Here is a 16,427-nt window from a genome sequence, read left to right as displayed (position 1 = left end):
GCACTAGTGAGAAGAAATAGTCAGAAACGAAAGTTTATATAACAAATGGCAATATCATGTAAAAACCCAAAAAGTTGGAAACCACCGCAATTAGTTGTATATCTGTTAATAACATGATCAACTTTATTTTTAAATACAAATATAACGTATCTTTTAATAAAAAAAACATGCATCGATTGCTTATATAAAATTATCTATTGGTTACATGATTCCTATTTTTAGATATGGGAAAATACTACTTTCTTTTCTTAAAAAAGATCCTCTGAAATCATACGTTGTCACTGCTAGTTTGAGTAAGGTATTCATTTGGTACGTATGTTTTTTTTTTTTTTTTTTTTTTTTTTTTTTTTTTTTTTTTTTTTTTTTTTTTTTTTTTTTTTTTTGTGTGCCTTAGTCAATCAAGTAAATTTAATTATCAATATCCAAAAAAAAAAAACTAAGATATGCATGTATTTGAAATTAATTTTATATATCAGAGACGTTTTCTAAAACTGATTAATCGACTTATTATTTTCTGTTACAGTCACATTTTGTCGACTGAAAAGGAACCTTATTACATTCATCTACCTTTTTTTGGTGAGTTTTTCATATTATTTTGCAAACTACACTTAATTTTCGATGCACCACTGTCTCTCCCGATTGTGGCTGGTGGCAATTTAATGCTGCCTTTTGGTGTTGAAATATACCGACAATAATTAATCGTAATAGAAGAGGGAGATGTGGCGTGCTCTGAAAGCTGGTTTAATCAACCTTTTATTTATTTTGAAACGCCTGTACCCAGTCAACAAAATAACGATGATTTCCAACTTTCCGGTTTTTACACTGATATTGTGTTTTGTTCAACGGACTAAACTTTTGATTATTCATTTTAACAACTGCGGAGATTTTATCAGTTCGATTATTTTATTGATACCATTTATTGTCTGTGTAATTATATTAAATTCATCAAATTTGATAATATAATTCATTGGATAGTGTTTTCAAATTCATGCAAAATGGAATCTGATCGGCTGATCAGAAAGGTCATCAGAAAAGAAGATATAGTGGAGTATTGTCAAATCTTACATGCAGTAATTGAATGAAAAAATTGAAAGATCTAGTTTTTATCAGATTGAAATAAAATACATTTAGAAATATACGGTATGGAAAACGAGACCTCAAAAAACAAAAACCCTAGCAATATGAACTTACACCAAAAAAAAATGGGAGTTACAGCAGGTCCTCATTTAGTGTAAGCATGTCTAGCCCCGCTTGCAACTCATATTACCTTACAAATGAGTAAAATTCTATAAGTGTCTAGCTGCAACAATATAGCTCCCCTGCACATGTCAGCTCGTGGTAAAACAATCATGAAATGGAGAAGCCGTGATTTATTTCTTAAATCAACGTCATCACGTTTGTCATAAAGTTTCAATTTCAATCGTTCTATTTCATCTGTATATAACTTAAGGTCTACGAAGCAAACGAAAGTGAATCAGTTGTCTCTTAAATTTCATTTTCACTTTTTATTGTCAGATGTAGTTATACATATATGTAAACTTTAATAATATATCTATTCAGAGATAGTACTTTGTCTATATATGTTAGCCCATGCCAGGACGTATTCGCTACTGTGAAACAACGTGTTGCTACGGTATAGGTAAGGTTTACTACGGAAAACCACGGTCTGATACGATTAAATACGGAATCTTCATATCGTCCTATCTTGCCATGGCACAGATCCCACAGGAGAATTTATGTAATGCTTGAGGAAAAATCTGTTGTTTTGCGTCGAATGTATCCAGGTTACCGCCACCCTGGACATCTACACATCGTCCATGTTGAGACCATCTCTCCAGGCTTCATGTATGACTTAGTGATCAATGTCTTCCTGATCCATAAGAGGGTTCTGATCACCAGGATATCTCGCCCTCATAACGTTGTGAAGGCAAACACAGGCTAGGGCAATTGCATGAACTGTATCTGGCTCTTGGTTCATGACTTACAGCAGACAGCAAATATTTGAATCTATTTGCTAGAATACTAAAGGCATTTTCTACTACTCTTCTTGTCCAAGATAAACGATAGTTCAGACCCCGCCTGGAGAAAGACTTCATAAGCCATGTCTTTATGCCAAAGGCCTCTTCTGCAATGATTAAATATCCCTTTGTTTTCATTACCTGGCAGAGCTGATGCAGCTGGCATGACAATTAATCCCCTTTCAATAGCTTTCTTCAAACCACATTGATTACAGGACTGAACGTCAGAGCACCCACCTTGTGCACCAATATTCACCCATCGAAATTTGTAATCGGCGTCGACGAGAGCCATCAAAACTTATGAATGATATCCTTTGTAGTTGTTGTAAAGGGAACCTCCCTTCGGAAGACACCGTATGGCTACATGTTTGTCATCCAGAAAATGCTCAGCCATAGCCTGCCATTGTTCAGTCTCAGTAGGGGTCTGGATAACGTCCTCGGCATATACTGAAACTATAGCCTCGCAAATATCTCGAACAATACCACTTGTTGTAAGCAACCCGAAAATCAATAATCGGTAACTGTCCTCTCAAGCCAAATATCTCAATGTTATCGCCAGGATCGATGGATTGCCTATACCAGGTGTTCTTCTTAGTAATCCTAGGACCAATGACATGAAGAAGTTCCTAAAACATTTGTGGGTCTACCCTCACAACTTTCTTAAATGCTGCCGGATTTTCTAATCTACGTTCATCCATTAGGGCCTCATACTGCCCATGGATAAGTCTTCGGAGAAGCCAGTCCCTAGTCCACCATCATCTCCATTGCCTCCGGTCCTCCCTACATGTGTCACCAAGGAGCTTAGTCATAGTTCTTGCATTTTGAGTCATATAAACATCAAGAACAAGCCAATTAATTGAAATGTGAGTTACTGATGGTTCACTTAGGATTGATGATCTACTGTATCTAAGACAAAACAAATATTTATCTTTGATACTGCATGTGCATGGTATTTACACAACTTTCTGGTGTCAATTTGATGTCAGTTTAGTGGCAGTTTGATGCCTGCCAGTGTTGTCATATTCTTATGACAGTGCTCCATTGAGCTTACACTGGACCGTTATAATCCGTATTTTGTCGGGATGCAATGTAATACACACATAGTAAAACGTAAAAATCCTTGGGAAACCTTGCTGACCCTTACCAATCCGTCATTCAACGTAATGGGGTTATACCTTTCCGTTGTACGTTCGTAGAACTACGTACTCTATCCTTAGCAATAACGTAGTGTAACCGTGCTAGTACGTACTTATTCGCTGGCCCACAGTTTATATATAATTGCTCCACATTTTGGAATTCTAGGCCCACTTTAAGGAATGTGGAGATTCGGCTTATATCATTGGTTTATACGTATGGACCTTTTAACGACATGATTGATTAAGAGATCTTTCCATCCTTACCAAAGCCTATATTCTCCTAATTACTTCCACTGCAAAATGCAAACATGGTTGACATCGAGGAGAAAAATATAATAACGGGATGGAAAAGAACATACTATAGCTTATAATTCGGGGAAATAAGCCCATAACAATCAGAATTAACAGAATATATGAATTTTAAATACAGATGAGATATATGAATAAATAGATAATCAATGCTGGGGACTGGTCGACAGCCTGGGACTGACTGGACACGAGGGACACGAGAACAAACTTTGTTTTGATCTTTAGAGAAAATTCTCATAATAATTCAAATACAATAATACAAGTACAATCTATGGTTATGTATAAATTGTCATATCGTGCATTTGGTCACGAAAGTTTCGCTTGGTTGGAATTATGCTGTGATTATATATTTTTTTAATAAAAATCTGTTGGTTACATATACTATATTACTTAGAAGATGGGGAAACTAGTTCCTTTCATTTCCTAAATTAAATCCTCTGAAATCATATATTCCAGTTTAAATGCCACTTACAATTCAGGTATTCGGTGGGACACGTTTTTATGATAAAGTTAATCAATTGAAAAACCTCCTTCTATTGAGAAATTTCATAAATGTCCTTTTACATTTTAGATTGTTGAACTTATCCATTTTTTGTCAGCAGTATGTTCAATCATCAATACAATACTTTAGGAAATTTGTAATTTACACTGAAAACACTATACATTTTTACTTGCTAAGTGTTAATAAACATCTTGAAAAGACTTATGCGCTTACTTATATAAATGAATGTGACACAGGTTCATGCATGTATTGGTCATGCTGTATTTCGCAACCAATCAGTTGATGCAAATGCTGGAGAGCCAATGGTCCCCGAGTGTCCCCGAGTGTATTTACATGACCAGTAACCAAACGTCCCTGACATGATTTATCTCACTGATGATAATTGAACTCTGAAAATTTACAAGATTAAAAAATTACTAAAACTTCATTCCATATATTGCACTTTAAAGAATTTGTCAGTTATGGATGCAATTGGTTTTTTTTAAGTTAGACCTTCCTTGGTATTTGATTATAATGTTGTTGATGAGAGAGTATGTCATGAAACATGTGTACAGCATACCTATCAACATTCTGTAATCTGTAAACTTAAATTGCAAGTGCATGTTACCGTTGTGTTCTGCGCTTTTTGTGTTACGTTTTACTTGCGGGAGGTTGGAAATTTAATTCTAATTCGGAAATGACATAGGAGAGACAAGAATAAAAACGGGTGTAGATACAAAAAGTAACACCCTGACACTAATAAAACATATTAATCTGAACATATCGGATTCGACAATGTGATCAGAACTGTCTTATTTTTATTACTCTTTATTGCATACCATGTATTATTATAATTATTTCCTTACTACAGGTTTAATCCATAAAGAGCATCTGTACAATGGCAGATAAATCAGGTAAGTCAATCAGTACTGCTTGTTAACATCTGTCTTAACAACTTATTATCTCGATATGTTGAATCCATATCTTAATATTGCGGTAATTTGTAAGGTTGACAATAACTACGTGACACCGTCGTTAATATTTGCTGCCCCTAATTACCAATGATAACAAACAAATATTGGTTAAAAGTTTTTTATACTACTGCACAAATTTTGCGATCGTACAATGGTATTGTGCTGTCGTCGTTATTGTTTTCGTGCGATAACAATAGTTAATTGATCTTTATAAAATGTTATAACAAATTAGGTTTTAACAACCAAATGAAGGACAGTTTTGATTTTTGGGGTTATGTCCCAAAATGTTTTAGAATTAGGGACCATAGCATTTTGTATATTTTGTACATTATATAACTCCAGTTACAGAATAGGAATGTACATGATAGTGTTTCATAATATTCTACACCGCAAGAGTCAGACGGGAATGGATTTAAGGGATGAAGATTTGATCATTTTAGAAATTATGGGCCAAAAAGGTGTCCATGCATTTTCCTAATGTCCAGACATTAACGTATTTGACTATTAATGAAGTGATATCTTTGATATTGTCTAACAAGATGCTACATTACCAAAAGAAGACTGAGATTGATTTTGGGAGTTAAGACTTTAACCACTTTGGAATAAGGGGCCAAAAAAATGGGCATGAAACAAGCGTTTACTTGAGTAAGGGTGGATGGATCATATATAAATTTTACTACAATGTGTCAAACCACAAAAGGAGGACTGGAAAAATATTTGTGGTTGTGAGTAGAGCCAAGTAAGGATATAGTACCATATAGGGGCCAGAAACTACAAGGTCACATACCACAAAAGAAAGGTCGGGGTTGATTTCACCGTGCACCACTCCTTTTTCCTAACCCAACCATGAACTTTTTGTATTTTTATACGCCTTTCATTAATTAAATAGATTTCTCGCCATTGAAGGCTCTATTTGGTCCCTTCAAATCAGTGAAAAACGCTTGACAAAACATTGGTAACTCTATGTTCCGAACTAATAAGCCAACTGGATGAACAAATGAAGAAATTCAATATGTATATGTATTCTCATTTTGCAAAAAATGACATGAAGTAAAATACGATAAAACTATAACGAATTAAATACGACCGCGAAAAAAATTGCGGTCGTATAATGGTATTGCGTTGACGTCGTCGTCGTCTCCCGTAGACATTTTATGTCAGGACAACTACTTGAGTATAAGTGTAAAGAACTTTATGAAAATGTACCACTAGGTGTCATACGAAAAAAACATTTTCGTAATGTCCGGACAATAATTTGAGTAAATATGGAGAGACCTGTTTCAAACTGTACCTTATGGTGTCATACCACAAATGGAAGGCTGGGATTAATTTTGGGGATTATAACTTGAACTGTTTATACTTCAGGGGTCAGAACAAGTTTTAGCGTCATGATATGAACATATCTTGACCCTTAGTGAAGGATCTCCTTGAAATTGTAGTAATGCAAAGGGGTTGCAATAATTAATTTTGGGGGTTATGCCTTGATCTGACAAGGAATGAAGGGCCAAAAAAAGGGCCAGAAACAAAAAATTACTTTAGAAAGTGAATGGATCTTCTTTTAATTGTACCAAAGGTTTCATACACCAAATGAAGGCTTTTGATAGATTTTTTTGTTAGCTAATTAGGACTAGAGGGCCAAAAAGATGCAACTGTAGGTCTGGTCAAATAACTTTCATGTGTCAAATACTTAATCGCAAACAACTTAAATGGTGTGTCACAACTGTTCGAGCTACGCCCTTTGAATCATTTTGTTGAAATGTGCTTAAGAAATATATTAATTTTTGTTTTGATTTTAACGTTTAAAAATATTACAATGGACAATCTAGGGACTCTTTAAACACAAATGGCAATAGTAATAAGACCTATATTGCTACCACTGCTGTCAAAAAAGAAAAAATCCAAAAATAATAAATATTTGCTATCCTCTTTGGTCTCCCTACCAAAGATGATGATTGTGATCCACCGTCTATGTATTGGTGTCCTAAACTCCACAAGAATCCATACAAACAACAATACATAGCTGGATCTACAAAGTGTACGACCAAACCTCTTTCAAAACTTTTAACTTCTATACTTCTATACAACTGTCAAAAAGCGTCTCCAGTCCTACCACGACACTTGTTGCCCCGACTCAAAAAAACATTATACAGTATTGTTACTCCAAAAGGACGGTAAACTTAGATACAAATTATAGCGATTCCTCATATCTAAAAACAAATTCCAAGTCATCTTCAAAATATAACGAGGGCGTTTTCAAAATGCTGTATTTTTTATGGACAACATATTTGTCTAATGTAGTTGACACTTTTTTCAACAAATAGTTGGCAATCCAAAGGAAAAACATTGTACTCCTCTACTTCCTCACCTGTTCCTACACTCTTATGAGGCTGACTCCAAAAGCGGTGACATCTTTTAGCTAGATCCTTTAATATAAGTTTCCGCTATATAATTTACGTATTACAGTTAAAATATGCTAGTTTCAGGGATACATCACATCTGCCAAACAACTTGAGATACAAGATACCACAGACACTGTGAAGTTAGTTTCATATCTTTACCCATACTTGGAGATCGATGGTAAAGGAAAACTATTGACCAAACTAAACTGACCTTTCATTCTGTATTGTCAACTTTCCTTTCATCTGTGGCGACATCTCTTCAACACTGTATACTTCTATTCCCCATACTCAGTTAAAATCCCGACTTAAAAACATTAAACATCGTTGTTTCTCCAAAACAGATGGTACACCTAGATACAAATATATATACTTCTTGGTAAAGATTCCTCATACTTTGTTAAAAGAATAATTCCAAATCATCTTCCAAATATACAGAAGATGTTTGTTTTTCAAAATGAGATTGTAGTCATCACTACAGAAATTTTATGGTCGTCATCATGAACATGTGGTTCGTTACGGTGTATCCACCTGCACCATGAAAACTGATTTGTTCAACGTGTAATAGTTTTCCTTTCCTCTTTCGTCTTCCTCAGACCTGACTTTTTATGTGCTACTTGGCGGGTGTTTCTAAAAAAGCAGAGAACGCTTATCGTACCGTACCGGTGCACCGGGACAATGCTCCCAGTATCTAGTGGTGCCCGAGTTGCTCATTTATTTTTGTTACTTTGTACTTATATTTTATTTGTTGTAAATGTCTGTTTCCAATGTCTAATCACTGGATTACATTCTTTTTATATTCGCTAGAATCTTGGTTCCCTTAATTATTCTTTCATTCTTATAAAACCGGGAATTTAAAAAAACAACATTCAAACTTGACCATCCCTGAATTTACAGTTGTGATTAATTGTTTAATGTCGAAGCAATTTCTGGATTAAGAACTTCAAAATTTTAGATTAATCATAACGAATTACCTACCTGATTCTCTTCATGCTGAAACGCGCATAAGGCCATCACCAGAACCAGAGTCTTCAAATGTTGCCTGTCCTGGGACCAATGTTGCACTGGTCTCCATGTCCAGCCTTTGTCTCTAAGCTCCTATCCGCCATGTTTCTCTTGGTCTGCCTCGTTTTCTCTTCCCTGGTGGCGTCAATCTTATTGCAACCCTTTTGGGATGGAATCTGGGCGCTTCGTACAGACATGTCCGATCCATTTATATTTCTTTCTTTTGATTACGTGTATATATCAACATTTGATACAGTTTGTCGCCAAAAATCACGCACAATTGTGCCGAGACATGTAGTCTGAAACACATGAAACACAGGAAGCTTGTTTATGGTGGCTGTTGTTGTCTTTCACCATTCAGTCCCACATTGCATTAATCCCAACACATTGCTTTTAAATATATCAATTTTGGTTTTTATACTGATCGTGGTGGACGTCCAGTTGTTATTTAGCATTACTTGCTTAGTTATCTTTTTCCCAATTGCTATCTTGCGCAATAATGCCGAGGTAGACAAAGTCGTTTACTTTCTCAATGCCAGCCGAGACTAAGTTTACGGCTTCTTCAGATGTTACATTAATCTTCATAACCTACGTTTTATTGGTGTTGATGTTCAGACCAATCTATTTGTTATAATGTTCATATCATCTGTTTTTATCAAGTGTATCGATGGAGATGAGATAAAAGGGCATTGATATCCGCAAAATCCAGGTCTGTTAAAGTCGTTCCGCATATAACTTTGGAATTAAAGTCAACATATAACATTCTGGTGATAGTTAGCTTGTCAGGATTGCAATAGTGACTGGGGAATTTCCATAGTGCTAAACGCTGTATACCGTCGAACGCCTTCGTGAAGTCGATGAAGTTTACGAATAAACAAATAATGTAAACTTGAGACATTTCTTATCGCTATTTGTCTAAAGTGGTTATGTTTATAACTCTTTTAATCAACCAGTCAGTCTTCCTTCTATAGTTTGAAACGTTGTGGTAAAATACCATAGAGATCAATATACTTTAACTCAAGTCATCACAGGGAAATCTTGAAAATGCTTTCGATTTTAATGGCTTAACGGTTCAGGACAACTTAAAAGTAACAATGTCTGAGTGATTGTATGTAACCTTGCAATGCAACTGAACAGATTTATATAGGTTTGTTCAAGGTATTGTGGCATCTGACAAGTGCATGTATTTGCCCTTTTTTCACATTCATCGAGGCGAAATTTGAGATAATTTCTAATATATTTTCAGCATGTAAAACCTACTGTCTCAAAAAGCGTTTAGTGAACCAATGTTATTTACACTTTGAATAGTATACTCTAAAGGAGATATTGGACAAGTCCAACATGTTTAAACTTTCAATTTTCTTCCCTTTATTATGTGGACGGCTCTGACTCTGTGTTATATTTTTCTTTGTACGTGTTATTTTGGTTTTATGTTCTTTGTTGATACGTCTTTTTCCCTGTCAAGTCTTTATCCCTGGAATGTATTCTTTTGATTACCGCTCGAATCTTGGTTCCCTTTATTTCCCTTTGCACATAAATGCGTACTTCCTGTCATTGATTAATTTGACAAATATTAGATATAACTTTTTACCTGTTGAGCTGTCTACAAAAGAATGATTTGATCTTTTATCCATTTATTGGATTCCAAAACTCTTCATAGCTTGATCTGCAAAATTATTGCCAAACCTCTTTTGAAACTGTCAAAATACTTAGGACTGCCAAAGAAGGTCTTAAGTCGTATAACGACACTTGGTATCTCTTTAATGGTATTAGTTAAATGTGGATCTCAAAAAATTAAAAGGACATCTGTTAATCCAAAATGTTAGATTCTTCTCGGAAAATTATTGCATCGAGAGTTTATGATTTATCAACTCTTTTTACCACCTTTTTTCCATATTCAATTATATAATCTCGACTCAAAAGCATGGTACATCGAAAAATGTAAAAGAAAAATGGAACCCGTCGAGACAAATACATTATATTTGGTTTAGATTTTCCATATTTTGTAAGAACACGATTTCAAATCATTTTCTACATATCCCGAAGAAGTTGTCAAAAGGCTTGAAGCTTTTTTGTTCAGTACTATAGACGGTGTCTTTCAGCAGCCGGTCGGCATTCAAATGGAAACAAATCGTCCTCTATTACCCGCTGACCAATTACTTCACTCTCATGAGGTTGACTTTATCGCTAATCTTATCCAAAAGAAGGATTTTATACATCGTATTTACTCAAAAAGAGCTTGAGATAAAGAAGACTATAAACACTATGAAGTCACTCATATCTAGACCTACGTTTAGAGATCGGTGGAAAGGAAAATTCTATGACCAAACTAAATGTCAATAGCGATGACTTCCCGTAGTGTCGAATTTCCGTTTCTTTGTGGCAACATCCCTTCAGCATTTGCATATGTAGTTTTCATATCACGGCTAATTAATTATGCCAGAACTTGCCGAAACTAAGAAAACTTTCTTTACCGCGCTTGATTTCTTACAACCTTCTGAAACAGAGGCATGGTGCTTCAAGTTATCACTACAAAAAGGTTATGGTTTTCATCATGAACTCTTGGCTCGTTATGGTATCATCACCATGAGTACCGATTTGTTCACCGTGTCATAGTCTTCCTTTTCTCCTTTGGGTACCCAGGACGTGACATTTTATGAGCCTCTGGGTGATTGGGTGCTTCTAGAAGGAAGTGGACACTTATCCTACAGGTGCACCTGGGCCATATTTCCAGTTTCAGTGGATCCGGGTTGCTCATTTACTTATGTTACTTCGTGTGTGTCATTTTGGGTATTTCATATTTTTTCTTGTGTGATTATTTTCATTTGATTATGACCTTTTATATTACCGTTTAAACCCCGATTCCCTTGATTTCCCTTGATAGCGAATCAGCAGCGATATAGGCCAAATGTGTTCCCCCATAGGGTTTCAATGGCAACTTTGTTTTAACTGAGACACCTGGGCAACAAAAAAACTTGATAGTTTCCAGAAAGCAAATCACTAGCTTAGATATCCATCTAGTTAAATCAAGCAGAACCACAGAATTTTAAAGTTGAAGCCCATCCTTTTATCAGTCCTACCAAGTTTAGTTACTACATGTTCGGTATTAGAAAAGATATATTCAAAATGTGTTTCTGCATAAGGTTTCAATGTCAATTTTGAACAGCCGCATCTTTGTACCCACTGAACTCTCAGAGAAAAAAGGACAAAGAAGTAGATAATTTGCAGAGCAAGTATATTGAAATAAATAACCCTATTATTTTTTTTAAATAGAACCTGTGGTTTCAGAGGATTTTTCTCCAGGCCTCTGTTTTGTCTGTCATCAACAATATTTAATGTTTCTTAAAAGTATTCAGTCCACTTTTCCAATTTACTTTCTAATGCTATGACTCTTTTTGAAGAAGCTGCTGTCTCTGCTTCTTTGTCTTTGACTCAATGTACATATTGTTATGACTGCTTTGGTTTAACGACTTAATCACTTCTTTGTCTTTGACTCAATGTACATATTGTTATGACTGCTTTGGCTTAACGACTTAATCACGTCTTTGTCTTTGACTCAATGTACATATTGTTATGACTGCTTTGGCTTAACGACTTAATCACTTCTTAGTCAATTGACTCAATGTACATATTGTTATGACTGCTTTGGCTGAACGACTTAATCACTTTTTTGTCTTTGACTCAATGTACATATTGTTATGACTGCTTTGGCTTAACGAGTTAATCACTTCTTTGTCTTTGACTCAATGTACATATTGTTATGACTGCTTTGGCTTAACGACTTAATCACTTCTTTGTCTTTGACTCAATGTACATATTGTTATGACTGCTTTGGCTTAACGACTTAATCACTTCTTTGTCAATTGACTCAATGTACATATTGTTATGACTGCTTTGGCTTAACGACTTAATCACTTCTTTGTCAATTGACTCAATGTACATATTGTTATGACTGCTTTGGCTTAACGACTTAATCACTTATTTGTCTTTGACTAAAAGTTATCATAAGCAACTTAAAAATTATAGAAAATGTAGTAACTCTCCTTTCTCTTAGATACCCGCTAACCAAGATGTTTTCTTTTTCAATTATAAAAGAAGTTGTCAAAATCAATATTGAATATCTGTATGATGGTAAAATGCCTGAAACCGTGTTAAGTAAATAAAGCCAGGTTATTTATGTTCAAACTAGTGTGTTGCAATCAGAATTTGTATGTTGTCTGAATATCGAAGGCAAGAGTAGGCATAACATAAAAACTTCAGTTTGATGAACAAGTTTTTTTTAATGAATTTTTATAAAGTGAAACGTTTTAAGTGTAAATTTATACTTTTATATTTTGACAGATTCAGATTACGTTTCTTATTTCCACCATACAGATAAAGAATCAGCAAAACAGATTATTAAATCTGAAAAAATATTACAGTCCACTGATACTAAAAATGATGCAGTAAAAGGGGTGGGAACATACGTTACTACTCATGGACCGGATAAAGGCAGATCTGCTATTGCAGAAAACAACTATGATGGAATAGCCAAGTCCAAAGTCAACAAAACAGATGTGGCTTTTGAAATGAAAATTCCAAAAAGTAAAGTAACCGACCATAGCAAATCTATGGGTCGAGATGTACATGTACACAAAGGTGATATCAACTTGCGAGAAGTAAAAGAATGGAAAGTTCATGTTCGTGAAACAGGAGGTGACAAATATAAGACATTTGAACCAGCTAAACAGGCCAAGAACAAATAACATCACAGTTGACATTACACAAATATATGTGTATATTGAATATTGTGACTTTCCCACATCAGATTTTGCCATTTTTCTGCATACTTTGCTGCTTTTGTGTGTGTTTAACACTGTATGTCTGATGTGCTTTATGTGTACTATTGACCTCCTTAAACTGAACTATTTTCCTCCATGTCAGAATTTTGTTAATTTAAACTTCACAGTTTTGACGATATATACAAAAACTTCTTTCTGATCCCTATATTATTTTTTAGTAACGGCGAACATTGTTTTTTCGACAAATCAAAAATCCCAACATCACTTCTTTTCTTTGCAGAATACCCTAAGGAGCATTCATAACAAGTTTGGTTCTAATTGGTCTAATAGTGTCAGAGAGGATGAGTTTTAAAAGTAATAACATTAAAAACTAAATATAATAGTTAAACACAGCGTAATATGATGTTCCTCATTGTTAAAGGGGCAATTAAAATCAGTTTCTACGCTTCCTTGAAATTTTTTTAATTTGATTTTCGAGTGACATCCATCTTGCATGGAAGCTATTTGTTTTTTTTTTAATTTGATATGGCCGATGGGAAGCCTTTGTGGTGTTCTATGTAATGTTCACCTTAAAAACCAAATGTCATCTAAATCGAGCATTTTTGAAATTTTTGACCACAGACAGATCTCATCCAGCTGAACACTTTAACTCCAATGCCGAACTTTGCTAAAAGAGTTTTGGAGCTTAATGCGTAAAACTTCTGTCAGACCCACTATGTACTATTTTTATTAACAGCAGGCATATTTTTCGACGGATCAAAATTCACCAAATCAGATCTATGCAAAATACCATAAGGAATATTCATACCAAGTTTGATTCTAATTGGTCTAGTTGTGTCAGAGAAAAGAATTTGGAAAAATGTTAACGACGAGGCCAAATGATAGCAACATCTCACCAAGTGAACAAACCACCGATCATGATTAACTAAACAATGCGCTAGTTGTTATATTCCAATGATTATTACTATAGTACCTTAATTTAGATTCTCGAAGAGTTTGCAAATGAGGGACAAGTAACGTAAACTCTTGCCAGGTCTCTGTGTTTCGACAAAGAATTGACAATATGTAAAAGTATAATTAAGAATATTTCATATGTTACTTGCTTAATTTTGTACTACATCATGTTAACCTTCTTTCGACTTGTCCAAAATCTAACTTGGTTTGTCCTGAGCGGGCAGGAAAATTCCGATTGAAGTACTTTTCGAAACGTTATGACTGACTGCACTGTAGGTCTGTAAATCCCTCCATTTTCTGACGAACTATGGCGACAAGTGCACATATACTTTTGGAAAAATCTAAAAAAAAAAAAAAAAAGCAGACGATTAAAATATAAAGAATTAGTTCTTAGAGATAGTTGGGCTCCCTCACAGAACCACCACCTAAGGCGGCTATTATCATATACAGTCTCATCATTATCAATGAACGGATTTAGTAGTGTAGTTTATAATCATCCGTGCATAAATTAAGGATTGTTTATCAACATGTTACGTTATAGTATACAACGTAACGGTACATACATAGTGACCATATATGGTCAAAAGTAACAAAATCAATGTGTTCCTTAATGTTTAATCAATATCTCATAAATGTCTGAGACCCATGTTTTTTGAGGGCATAGCACATTCCTATTTTTTTTAATGTTCTAGAGTGGACGTAGACTTTGGGGCGTATTTCTCAACATTTGATCCATCTAGTATAATAGAGGCAAATTAAGTGTCACTAAGATTGTCAATTATATGACTTCCCACTTTATTTTTATACCAACTATAAATGGAGCTCTTATACTTTGAAGTGACTTTAAATGAAATAAATTCGGTCCGCTGGTGCTGTTTTACAAATCGGACGATTGGTCTGTCAGGTACACATTCCATGTAGTAAATTACACTTCACAGATGCCTCAATGACGGACATTGGTTGTTGTCGTCGCAAGGCTAGCACGTTTTCTACCGAATCATAACTTCCACAAATACTTCCTGAGTTGTGAGTATACACTTATGTTGTCACGCCAGAATTGGATTTTCACTCAATATTTTTTTTGTTTTTGTTTTTGTTTTATTTTTTTTTATCTTTTATTAAATCTATGTCCAATTGAAATTCTTTTTAAACAAATAGGTGAATTTTAATAGATTTTTTTTAACAAACTGAAATAGTTAATAAAATGATGTTCAAATAAAAAAGTCTCCATCATAACGATTCATAATGATTTTCAACAAAATATATCAAGAAATGTGCGTTGAAATTTAATACTATAAAGCTAATAAGGACAGTCACAAAACTTTTTTTTTCAATTTAAATTGTGAAATATCTCTCAATTTACAAAGGTCCAACCAATTGGTCTTGAGGGTACATGTAGACAGGCTGTTTTATATAAGCCCTTTCGTTAATTAAAGTTTCAAAACATAACATCTCTGCAATATAACCTGAGGCATTATTTCACAACTGTCATATATATGACTTAATTACAACTATAAAAAATATTGTTTGTTAAATATACTGATTGACTAGATGACCATTTAAAAAAAAATAGTTTTTTTGAAAGATGAAGTATAAAAATCTCTTACTTTATCAGAGGAAACATCAAAATGAGCAATATAAATATGAAAAAGAAACTGAGAATATAAATCAGCAAAACCTTGTCCAGTTTGTGCCAAAAATATTAAATAAATACGGGGAAAATGAAAAAAGAAAATGGGTACTAATGGTGCATTAGTGCACATGATAGCTATAACATTATCACCACTTTCTCTCGCAGAGAATCCATACTTTTAAAGATTTATAAACATTTTTGATCCTAGATATGAAACGCCCGCATAAAAATAATTCTCAACTCAATACTTAGAACATTTAAAGAAATTAAGTTGAAATTGATAGATACGTTGAGATCTGTATAACTTGAAAATCTAACACACTTGGGATGGCACTTTTCACAAAATAATAATGATAATGAAGTGCAACTCTGATGTTTAAGTTTTGTCAATGTATTAATTACACTTTTACCAGGAAGTGGGTGGCTTATGACAAATCTTATTCACCTATTTCCAATCTCAAATTCCTTTCTCAAAGATGAACGTTGTTTTTTGATTTACTTCAACAATAAAAGTGAAATAAATCAAATAAAGCATTGAAATTCATTGAAAGAGTAATCAAGGGAACCAAGTTTTTAGCGGAAATCAAAAGAAAGCAATCCAGGGACAAAGACCAAACATGGAAAACAGACATTTACAACATGAACATTAAGTAACTAAAATAATACATACAAAGTAACAAAAGTAAATGAGCAACTCGTACTCCAATAAAAACTAGGAACATGGACCAGGAGCACCGGTA

The 16,427-nt window shown here is 34.3% G+C and overlaps 1 protein-coding gene and 1 long non-coding RNA gene across 3 annotated transcripts; one reads left to right on the top strand and one right to left on the bottom strand.

Annotated features, from left to right (window-relative positions):
* Nucleotides 1-219: 219 nt before the first annotated feature.
* Nucleotides 220-13,549, top strand: LOC148625284 (uncharacterized). 2 transcript variants are annotated; one of them, XR_015919893.1, is made up of 4 exons: nt 220-309; nt 524-576; nt 4,816-4,858; nt 7,396-7,493. XR_015919893.1 is itself a non-coding variant. In XM_088568753.1 (4 exons), the coding sequence occupies exons 3-4, from the start codon at nt 4,843-4,845 to the stop codon at nt 13,062-13,064; spliced, it is 420 nt and encodes a 139-aa protein (XP_088424879.1). In that variant the 5' UTR covers nt 240-309; nt 524-574; nt 4,815-4,842; the 3' UTR covers nt 13,065-13,549. The 2 variants fall into 2 exon arrangements, 1 of the variants encoding a protein (XP_088424879.1); XM_088568753.1 differs by lacking the exon at nt 7,396-7,493 and adding an exon at nt 12,661-13,549 and having other exon boundaries at nt 240-309; nt 524-574; nt 4,815-4,858.
* LOC148625285 (uncharacterized) lies at nt 2,677-10,015 on the bottom strand. The gene is made up of 3 exons (XR_015919894.1): nt 8,293-10,015; nt 7,529-7,667; nt 2,677-4,354 (listed from the first exon to the last, which is right to left on the bottom strand). It is a non-coding gene; the product is annotated as an uncharacterized LOC148625285 (long non-coding RNA).
* Nucleotides 13,550-16,427: the final 2,878 nt, after the last annotated feature.

This window comes from Perna viridis, chromosome 2, assembly GCF_037379345.1.
Source record: "Perna viridis isolate PV_CMFRI_1.1 ecotype Kerala chromosome 2, ASM3737934v1, whole genome shotgun sequence".
NCBI classification, from domain to species: domain Eukaryota; kingdom Metazoa; phylum Mollusca; class Bivalvia; order Mytilida; family Mytilidae; genus Perna; species Perna viridis.
This window is presented reverse-complemented; position numbering and strand designations above follow the sequence as displayed.